The 11,377-nt window shown below is 37.3% G+C and overlaps 1 protein-coding gene across 1 annotated transcript in view; it reads right to left on the bottom strand.

The window, feature by feature from the left end:
• Window positions 1–513: 513 nt before the first annotated feature.
• Window positions 514–11,377, bottom strand: part of NEK7 (NIMA-related kinase 7) — a gene marked incomplete at its 3' end in the record, with an annotated part of 48,181 nt that continues 37,317 nt past the window's right edge. Inside the window, exons 6-8 of the mRNA XM_009879482.1 lie at window positions 9,078–9,186; window positions 7,305–7,412; window positions 514–625 (exon numbers count right to left, since the gene is read on the bottom strand). Coding sequence (XP_009877784.1) covers window positions 514–625; window positions 7,305–7,412; window positions 9,078–9,186 — 329 coding nt within the window. The remainder of the gene's footprint in view (window positions 626–7,304; window positions 7,413–9,077; window positions 9,187–11,377) is intronic.

Genomic DNA, 11,377 nt, shown 5'->3' with positions numbered 1-11,377 from the left:
CCAAGCTAGTAATGGTAAGTACACCGTAGCCTCTGTTTTATTGTTTTATTTAGGTTTCAAATATTTTTTTTTAAAAAAATCAATGTATTAAAACAACTATATTGCAGTTTTTGAAAGCACTACTTGCATACTCAAGTCAGTCCTACTACTTCTCAATGTGTTTATTACCCAAAATCCTGTAATCAAAGGCCATTAAAACACCTAGAATGATTTTATGTGTGCTTGCCATTACCCATTTATTAATCAGTTCTGCCCAGTCTCCAACAAATTGCTGTAAAATCTTTGTAGCAAGCCCAGTGAAATGCAAGTCATGAGACACAAATACAAGTACTTCATATGCTGAAGCGTTCTTATTGCTAATATTACAGCCTTAGAATAGCTGAAAAAGAGGTTTTACGCAATGCTACACATACCTTTCTAAACAACAAAAAAAAAAATCAGAAATAGATCCTAAAACCATACATTAATACACTGAGGGGGGAGGTGGGGAAAGCACAATACTGTGAAGATCACCGTATGATCAATATTACCTCATAGAGCAGGCAGCCTAGAGACCAGATGTCAGATTTGAAGTTGTAACCATTTTCGTGTATTCTCTCTGGAGACATATAATAAGGTGTACCCACTGCAAAAAAAACACAGGCATTTTTGAATTAAAATTGTTGTTATATAGCACGAAAAGCACAGTTTTCACGGCAGAAAAATATTTCTCATCTTCTCTATTTTGTCATTTGGTTACACATATAATTTCAATTCATACTTACGATGCTCCAGTTTGTTAGAACTACACATGAATTAGATATCTATTTTATCCAATGCAGCTTTATTTTCACTACTACCTGATTACTCAGTTGTAGAATAATTTCAATTTTTGCTTTTAAAGAAGCTCAGAAGTAATTATTTTCTTCTGAAGAGGACCAAAGGAACTTACTTACACACTTACAGTTACCACTGTGGCTGGAAATAACAACAGCCAAAAATTCCCTTCCATGGCTTGAATTTTTTTTTATTTTTCCTCAAATGAATTGTCTGTTCCTCCTTTTGAGAAAATACAGATCTGAAGAAGCTGCTTTTGAAACTAATGAACACGATTTAGAGTAACTGAGACTAAAATTGGAAAACTGAAGATCCTGGATTTTATAATCAGAGAGGAAGACAAGAAAATCTGTGAGCCCAGCAGAAGCTGAGGTTCCTACGCCCATCTGCTGCAGGACTAGACCCTGCAAGGGCTTTTTAGCTCCCGAATCTGCGGCTGTCCCAGCTTAATCCTGTCTCAGAGCTGTGGGCTCTAGAGACAGCTGCTCTTCAACAGCATTTACTAGGACCGTCCCAAAGCAAATTTACATTGGTTACTCCAGGACGCCTGATTTTAATCAGACCCTCCCCATCTGTGTCACAAGTTAGTTGGATGAGAAGAATTCTGAGAGATGTTTCAGCTTTGTAAAAAAAAGCCATTAAAAAAGATAAAAGTATCTGAGTGATGACTTCATATGTGACACATAAACAAAAAAAAGAGCTTAAAAAAATAACAATAGCGATGATTTTGGTGTACTGTCTCTGAACCCCTTATAGCTCCCCAAAATGACTGCCTAAGAGCAAAGAGGGTACAGAGCTATATAGATTTTTACTTCAATTTTGTGTGGAATATTCTCTTAAGCACTGAATCCTGACAATGAAAACCAACCACATTCTGTCAATTCACTACAACTTGACCTTATTTCAAAACTAAACATCTTGCAATGCGGCCAGAGATTAAAATCAGCAGCATCATTGCAAACTACAAAAATGAAGAGTATAAACTTCACTTATTTAACACAAATATCTTGTATCGCTTCTGAATCAACCCCATCTATTCAGAATCCACCTCTCTACAAATACTAAACCACAGAGATGTGGTTCAGGATTCACAAGTATACATAAGTAATTCCAATATACATAAGTAATTCCAAATAATCAGGTTAATAGTTTTAATCCTATTAATAATTTTAGTCTTAATTTCTAAAAAGCTAAGGGTTTTTGCTTTGACAATGTGCCGTACCTTGTAGAAAGGCTGACATCTCAAACCACGTCCTATTTCTTGGGTGTTCAGCACACTAAAATCCCAGGAGGGAGGTTTCCAGCCCCGGGAAAGCTAAGGGTGCTGCAGCCCCTCCACCGAGAGACTGAGGAATCACTGCAGCTCTAAACTGAGACCGCGACGGACCACGAGCTTAGCAGCAGACAGGCTGGGGAAAGGCAACTCCAAGTGACCGAGTCCCATGAAAACCATTTAGTCTCACGGGACGTTCGTATTCCCCCACAGCAGAGGAATGGTCAGGAGGGGTGGTCTTCTCCCTGTGGAAGAACTAGCTACTAGAACATCCAGAAGCAACTCTATTGTTCTAATCTATCAACAACAGTACTTAAACGCACGTTAATGACAGCTATCTTAAAAAACGAGGAGGAAGTACAGCAGTAAGGATAATAAAAATACAAAAGCAGTGTCATGCCAAATGTTGTTTAATCGCAGTTTCTGATTTTAATTTATTTTTACCCCACGAACTTATGAGCTTGGATGCTTCTGAAAACTTTCAGCCCTATTTTGCATCCGTTAACGCCCTGGTTTAGTATATTCTGGTGCTTTGTTGGCAGAATTCATCTACCAACAACTTTAACAGTAACCCGATTCTCAGCTGGCCACAGCAGCACTGCCTTTGCTGCTCTGAGATATCCTCACGCCGTAGCTGGCGGTGAGTAATGTGCCAGAAAGAGCCTTCACGGAATCCACAGGGGGCAGCTGAAAACACGAAGGTTTGAAGGTTCACTGTTCACCAAAAGCAAAGGTAATTTCAACCAGTAGCTCTGGGAAGCCTGCTGATACATTAGGGGTCTGATATGACTGTGAAGATTGATGACAGTGAAAAGGAAGAACAAATGCTACCATTTTACAGCATTTAGCCTAGTCTAACACTTTAACTACAACACAACCCGAAGTCCCCAATGACCAACAAGTGAAAGAAATTGAAATCACACTTAGGTTAGTCACGGAATCACAAAAATAACCTGAAGATCTAAAGATCGGTATTACTTGCAAACTGTTTTTAACAAAACACGACACAAAAGATTCAACACTCTGCCATTCAGGAGCTACTGAAGGCATTGCAACGTTCTTTAAAACAGTGGCCAACCTCAGTATGCAGCTGTACTGCTGGCAAGCAATTACCTGATGTGATTATACGTTATGTTTCCTTCATGGATTTTATTTTTTTCTCTCCTGTTTAGTGAAACACAGCATCACAATACACATGCAACTTTCTTTACTCATCCGAAGACATACAAGTGGGATAACACATGACACATCCTGGATAACCCACAGGTCTGAAGAGTAACCTCCTTGACAATGGCCTCGGTCAAATAAACTGCTTCCTCAGAACCTGCTGCTGCTCTGGAGCTCCCTCCCTTTAAAGATGCTGCAGACCCAGAAAGTGCTGTTCCTTTACACAAGTTTTCTGCTATTGGGAGAGGCAACGGACATAATGGAAACGGTGGTTATTAGGAAGCAGGAAGCTGGATCTGAAGGATCAGAGGCAAAGAAACCATTATGAAGAGGGGACCTACGTTATAATGTCTTACCTGCATTAACTCAGCTGCAGTGTGAGTTACGTGTTTAAGAGGAGAGTGTGTTCACCTAAAAACTGGCACTGCATGGAGGAATTGCACAAAATACGGTAACTAGCTCTAAGTACTACCAAGCATTTTTAGAATGGGAGAAAAATCTGCCTGGTGAGTGTTACTACTACTTATACAAAACAACAGAATGGCTGACTCAGGAGGTGTTTAATAGACTAGTTTTTAAAAGGGTCACATAATTATCACTAACGTTCCATGCCCTGGAAAAACATAACTATCAGAGTTGAGAAAGGGGGCTAAGTGCGTGCCAAGTGCGTACAAGATGAACGGCTGATGCTGAAGATAGAGAAGCCAAGTTACAAATAAGCTGCAGTTACGGAACAGTGAGGGTAACCAACCATTGACATGAAAAAGTAAAAAAGAAAATAAAAATATAGTTATGGAGAATTTGTCAATATAGGTGTAGGAGATTTCTAAGTTCTAGGCTCACTTTCAACTGCAGATATAGGACCTAAAATATTACGCTTAACCCAAACTCATTCCACAACCTAGCCACCCATTATGCAAATAGTCTAACAGCAGAAATCAATCTATAAATATTTTAGGTCCTTTTATAACGTAGCATTGTAACAACACGATCATTTTTTTTCAGCTTTCAAACTACTGTAAGAGATCTCAGGTTTCTGTACATAAAATAAGAGCTGTTTTAATAGAGCTTCTTCGACGAATGAGAAGAACCAGCTGCAGATTTCCCTGCCAGCCTTCCTGAGGGTGCAGGGTCTCCTCCACTTTCAAGCATTTTAGGAGAATTGCAGATCTGCTCCTTTACCCTACACATCACGGTAGCAGTGCGGGCCTGGACAGCACACTGCATCCTTCACACTGGGGAACTCAAGTTATTTTATTTGTTCTCATCTGAATACTGAAGTATGGATTATCCTTTGGCTAACAAAGATTTAAAAAATGCACATTTCCACGAGCTGGCCTCCGAATTGCCATTTCATCAAAGAACATAAGGCCTGGCATCCAGCCATAAAAAATTAAATAAATCCAACAACCAAAAAAAAAACTACCTCCCACCAATGTAACTCATGGAGTCATAGGAATAAGAAGCTTTTCTTGGATCATCTTCCCCTTTCTAATGTAAAAATCTTCGGAAATCAAAAAATTTTGTCAAGGTGGTATCAAATAAACAATACTATATGTCTCCACTGCCTTTGTATTTTAGAAGATTTTGTTTTCAAACAGGTACATAAATGCCACAACAGAAAATTCTACTCTTTTGATAAGGCTGTGCAGAAAGAGTTAAGAACATTAACAAACCCTGCCCAGCGCAGTATTTTCATTTGTTTCAGATGGACCATCAGCAACTATTCCAATTAAAGCAGTATTATTCATAATTAGCAGTGAGAAGCTGTAGCTAATGAAAATTTTAGTACATTTCTTTATCTCTGAAAGCCTGAATCTAGTTTGCTACTGAAATTTTTATAAAGCATGTAAACAAGTATAAATTGCTACACATAATATGTTCGTAATTCACTCGGTTTTGCACACCAAAAGGTTTAGGGAATCATAAAAAGATAGACCTTCGAAAGAAATTTCAGGAAGAATCAGCATCAGAAACTGCATGAGAAATTAAATTTTAAAAGTAGTCTCCGCTTGTAACATGATAGAGCAGAGTGTAGCCCAAGTTAAAAGCTGAGCCCAAGCCAAACCAACGCCCAAGTTAACCTGGCTAGTTCCTAGGTTGAATTCTGACATTAGGTCATAATTAAAAAGGAAATCAGAGAATAGATGGGGAAGAAAAAAAAGAAGAAGAAAAAAAAGTAACAGCTCCTCTACCAAGATACAGGCACGAGCTAGTACCAGACCTTTTGGGTTAGATCTGAACTTTGATTTGGTACCCAAGCACATTTCCAGTCTGCTCTTCCTGTTCCTCCTCTGCCTCTTTCCCTTTTTTTTTATTAATGAGGGATGGCACATCTGTGAGTTTCACCTCAGCCCTATTAAGATCTCAGCAGTTACTCATGGTTTTGAATGTACAGGTATCAGTACACACCAAACGTGACAAAAACAGGAAGGCATAGAAGAGTGACTAAAGGCTTTCTGAACAGTGAAGTAACACATTAAAAAAAATAAAATCAAAAAATAAAAAACTTCCTTTCTAAAATAGCATTTTTTTGGCTGTTAGTACAAGTATCACCCAAACCTCAAATGTGGTACAAACACACTGAACGTCAGCCCTGTCTTTTTTTCCCCACACTTTACTGATAACTGGGACTACCTGAACAGAGTTAAATTAAGAGCTGGGAATAAATATGGCATATTTTAATCCAAGAAGCCTGATATTTCATAATCTAATTAGAAACATCAGCACCTGAGCAAATACAATTCTTTGTGTGTTCTCCCATGGCTCTAAGATCAGGATTGCAACTATTAACAATTCTTGGCTTTCTTAGATATTGTATTGCCTATCGGATGCTATTGTCAAGCATATAAAAATATCCAAATACCTAATTACAGAGCTGTTGCTGACATTGGTTTAAAATTCTCACTGGGGAGCATGTGAAGTGTTTTTAGAGATCTGTATTCAAGTGTCGGTGAGGTGCTCTGCCTGCCTCTATACCCTTTGCCAGGAACAGGAGACAACTCTGTACGCTGCTGTCAACAGCCCCACTCTTGAGGGGTCTAAAAAGCTCATTTCAAACCCTCTGCAAGCACTGAACAGGCTTGAATTTAGCCACCACTAAACCCAGCCACTTCAGTGAGTGAAATGAATTTTTTTCTTAACTAAAAAACCCTACATAACCATACTAGAAGCACTAATTCTTACATCTGTCTTGAAGAGATCCTCTTAGATTCTGTTAGTTGTCCATTCCCTATATTTAAACTTAAAATATCTGACAAATTTCTAGTTTTTCTTCATTACAGGCTTATTCATCACCCTAGTCTCCACATCCTACTCAAAAGATACAAAGTGTGTGAAAATTTTGTTAGGAAAAATATAATACAATTTACGTGCTAGCAAAAAGTAAAGGGCATTTCAGCAAGTTTTTTTTCTATTTTCAGAAAAGTAAGTTTGCCGAGATCTGGTTTTGTCATTGAGTTTGGGTTTTCAGTTTTGTTTTTCAAATCTTTATGGTTCATAAAGCCTAATTCTGATCTCTCTTAGCTTATATTGAGGTATTCCACCTTAAAACAGCGCAGCTCCTCTGTCAGTCCTTTCGAGGCGTATAACCAACATGACTTCAGGGACGTCCATACAGGCAGACAGAATTACTTGATACTTTCCATTATTCATTAAAGTTTGAAAGAATTTTAAGAAAAGTGTATCCGTATTATTGATCTTATTTTTTCCAGCATTTCTAGAGAATGCTACTATCATGAAGACCCGTTTTGAGGTAGGAATGTACATCAAATGATTCAAACAAATGGGGAAAAAAAGCCAAATGAAGAACAACAACAACAACAAAAATTCCAACCCCAAACAACAAGCTATCCTAATGTCTCAGTGTGACAATATTTATCCATGGCACTGCTGATTATTTTTATTATTACTACCACTACTAGCTTTTGCTGGACCTAACTCTCTTCTTCCTCCTCTCGAGTGGGTACAGTATATCCACTACGTAAAAAAAAAGAAAAAAAAAGATATAAATCATCTCCCCAACACCTGTATCGTAGAGAAACCTTACCTAAAGAATGTGCAGCTGTGGTTTTGGAGCTGAAAAATCGACCAAGTCCGAGGTCACCAAGCTTTACTACTCCTGTAGCTGTAATGAACACATTAGCTGGTTTTATATCTGGGAAAAAAAATAAACATAAAAATCTAGAAGTCACAATGAGGTTGCAAGAAAATCTACTGTTCTTTTAAAAATAGACAAGAAGAGGCTTTTATTTACAGCTGATATTAATAAAATTTGACTACGCTGTTCAGAAAGAGCGAGTTTGGGATTTGGAATTTCAAATTAAGAATTCTCATAGTACAAACGTCACTCAAGCAAAAAAGTAAGAGCCATGGAAAGTATTTTAATAAAAAGTAAAATAAGAAAACAACAAGCAAACAAGATCAAGGAAAAAAGAAAAGGAAAATCCACACATCCCAAGAAGCATATAGAGGCAAGTCATTACTACTTTACATAAGCTATATATAAGGACTTGTTTTAGAACTAGAAAAACTCTCATTATGTTTTAAGGAGCACACCAAAAATGTTTTCAAGAACTGCAAAACTATATTTTTCTTATTTCTTGCTGATGAGACTACCCCCAGTGGCATGATGCTATTTATTTGAAATAGGTAACCTGACACTCTTTAATAGCAAGCATTAAAAAAAAACAAAAAAGATGCAAGTTTTACTCAGGAGAATGGTTATTGGAACTCATCAGTGGAATCGGGCTAATCAAGCAGAAACAAAGGAAAACAGCAAAGAATACCCCAGACAGTTATTTTTCACAAATAATCCTGAGTTTAAGTTTTAATTCAGTCCTTTAGAGACAGCAGCAAAGATTTTAATTTCATGATTTTTAACAAGGCACCTACATCGTTAAGTTTTCTAAATAAGCTGACCTGATATTGGTTTGGCAAGCGTGCGGAGCTTACACAGCTCCGGAGCAACGCACTGCAGCTCTAAATCTGAAGAAAATCACTTAACTTTGCTAAGAGGGGATTACAGTTTGCCTAAGATATGGGTACAGTAAAAGGAACGGTTAATAACGCTTCAGTCACCAGCATTTTCAGGCTTCCAGTAAGAAGTTACAAAACCTTAATGAGCCTTAGAGAGGAAGACAGAAGCAATTATGTTATTAGATCTAATTTTCAGGAGTTTGGATTACCAATACAACACAGATACCAGCTCAACTTAAGAACAGCTTTAATTGTCCTTAGGTTGTGCGTAACCATGGAGTTGTTAGATTGCCATGGCTTTGCCAGAAGGAGCTAAAATACACCGAAATAAAATAGCGTAGTCATAAAAGCATTAAAGGAAGATACTTGTACAGAAAGAATCTGTAATTTTATGTCCTTAGTGTAACTTGCACTTGAAGGTATCTGTACAAATGCATAAAGGGGAGGGGGAAAAAAACAAAAACAAACAGGAGAATCACAAAGGCAAGTCATTTGCAGGGGCAGAGCCATCGAAGCTGATCTCCTGAAGGGTGCAAAATCTCTAGCTGCAATAGCCAAAGCTCAGCAGAGCTCGAGGGACTTGTGCTTTCAGACACTATTTGCATCCCAGCAGAAGGAAGCCACTATCAACCCAGAGAGATTTCCAATTTAGGGAAAAAAAAAAAAAAAGTAAAGAAAAGGTACGTCTGAGAAGCAATCTGATCTGTTTACTTGAACATACCTGGTGGAAGCTGTCAAGATTGGTTCCATTATGATATTACTCGGTGTCACTCACATTCAACCGGTGTAATTCTCACATAGTAAAAGGTTTAGTAAAGACAAATCATCTCTGAGCCTTTATTACCTCTGTGCATAACGCGACGAGAATGCATATGTTCCAAGGCACTGCAAAGCTGCACAAAGTACTTCCAAACGGTTCTTTCGGGGATCAACCTCTTCTGTTTCTTAAAGTGCTTCAAGAAAGAAAGGATGGACACTGAGCAATAAAATTTAAAATTCGCATAAAATGACTGAGAAAAGTTAGAAAATCCTTTATTTAAAAATCAAATACAGAGGGCTCACAACCTAACGAGAAAGGTTTAAGAACATCTTTTGACACAGAAAGCCTTTCCCTTAAATATTAAAACATGTATCATCAATGTATGTGTTCTGACAAAGAGCCACAAATGGCACTGTTGAAATAAAACTGCTACCCAATGAAAGCATTTATATGGTATTTGGCAATCCTCAGTGCAGGTTCAGTGTGGTCAGAACAGTCTAACAGAAAGTAAGTGGCCACAGAACAAATAAAAGTCAGATATAAAAAACTTCCCAAACAAAATACTTCCTTACACTGACATTGTCCATATCCTCATTTTCTAAGCAGAAAAAAAAACAATCACAATGACACAATCACAAACAGATCACATAAACGTCAATCAGATTAGTCTTAGAAACTTGTGCAATACAGAAAAGGGGACTAAAGGAACTATGATTTCTGAAAACTTCATGATCTAACTCCTCCTCAAGTATTTTTCATTCTGTATAAACAACCATTACTGGTCACCGGTAACAGTTCAACTGCCTGTTAAAGCTTGCATGAAACATAATTATGCTCAGCTCCATACATCTTCAAATATTATATTCGGGGACTGGTGTAACACAGTTTTCCAAAAACACACAACCTAAAACCTGGAATTCAGCCAATGCTAAAATGTGCAAGTTTGATCTTGATAAATTTTGCAGCTAAAGGTAAGAAGACTGAAAAAACGTCACTCGTTCAGTCTTTCTTTTAAACAATCTCTAACTTGATAGATTTTAAAGACATGAAGAAGATACGTGAACAACATTACTTTTAGCAAAATTCTATATGGAAAGCACAGTACTCGTGTATTTTAATAGTGTGTGTACACACTCACTTCACCGTGCGCACCCTAAGAAAGTTCACATAACAAACACTTGCTACCCTGGAAAAATAAAAATATTTTCCCATACTATGTTAAAATGTGCCACTGAGAAGGTGACAGCTGCATCTACACATTGCAGAGACAAGCAGGAGTATGAGAAATAGGTTTTAAACTACCAGCAGCAAAATGCATCAGTCATACAAAGGAGCATAACATTTCACCAAAATGTTTTTAGTTACAGGGATTATTTCAAAATGCATTTTCATTTAAATGAGGCAAAGCATATAAATTACTTCTTCAAATATAATTTTCTCTCAGTCTTGGACTGAATCCAAACAAACCCTGTGTATCTGTTCTCCCCATAGCTGGATTTGCATATCAGAGGATTGTTTGATGTCAACAGGAAGATGGAGACCAGGTTTCTTTTAATTTAGAAACAAATACACAATATATCTAAGCATGTGCACATGAAAGCAGAGCTCCTTGATTTAAAATGCATTCTGAAATTATCATAATTATAACTAGGTACTCTATTTAAACATTCTGAATTTTTTTTTTTCCCTAACTCAAATCATAGCACAAGCAGTGATGAAACATCATTCACAAAATGCCTGAAATGGAAAGACCTTCCATTACGGATTTCCATCCTGAGGTACTTACAGGACATCGGTGTACTTTCCAAGTATTAATGTACAAGTTGCCTTTCAACATTTTATTCATTTGCCTGATTGCACACTACAAATTCAGCTTCAGTTCTTACAGTGCAGGCATGAAATCACAATAGTTTTTAAGACATAGCCTCATTTTGACAGCATTAATCATTTTGCATGATAACAACTTCTCTTCCTGAAAGCATCGACTGTATTACTAACCCTGTAGAATTTGCCCCTCTAAAAAGGATGCAACAGAGCTGCTAGATTCACTAACAATGTTTAAACTAAACATATAGGCACCATTTTCACTTGTATAGGTTTAAAAATAATCCTATTATCATCAAAAGAAACTCACTGAACATTCTTCTGTGCTGTAATTAATTACACTATTTTCTTCAATCAAAAAATACATATTCTCAGTGTTTTCTTGGGTTCTCATCCAATAATAGCCGAAATAGCGATGAAAAGCCTCCACTACCAAAAAAAAAAATAAAATAAATTTGATTTTGCAAAAGTAGCTACTGAAACAAGTTTCATGTTTCGGGGAAACAGCCCAGCAGGCGGTGGTAATTCTGAGAAAACTCAATAACGGAAAGGAATCCCAT

This window comes from Apaloderma vittatum, unplaced genomic scaffold (genome assembly GCF_000703405.1).
Source record: "Apaloderma vittatum isolate BGI_N311 unplaced genomic scaffold, ASM70340v1 scaffold22102, whole genome shotgun sequence".
Classification (NCBI taxonomy): domain Eukaryota; kingdom Metazoa; phylum Chordata; class Aves; order Trogoniformes; family Trogonidae; genus Apaloderma; species Apaloderma vittatum.
The sequence above is the reverse complement of the archived record's forward strand: the minus strand, read 5'-3'. Positions and strand labels throughout refer to the sequence as shown.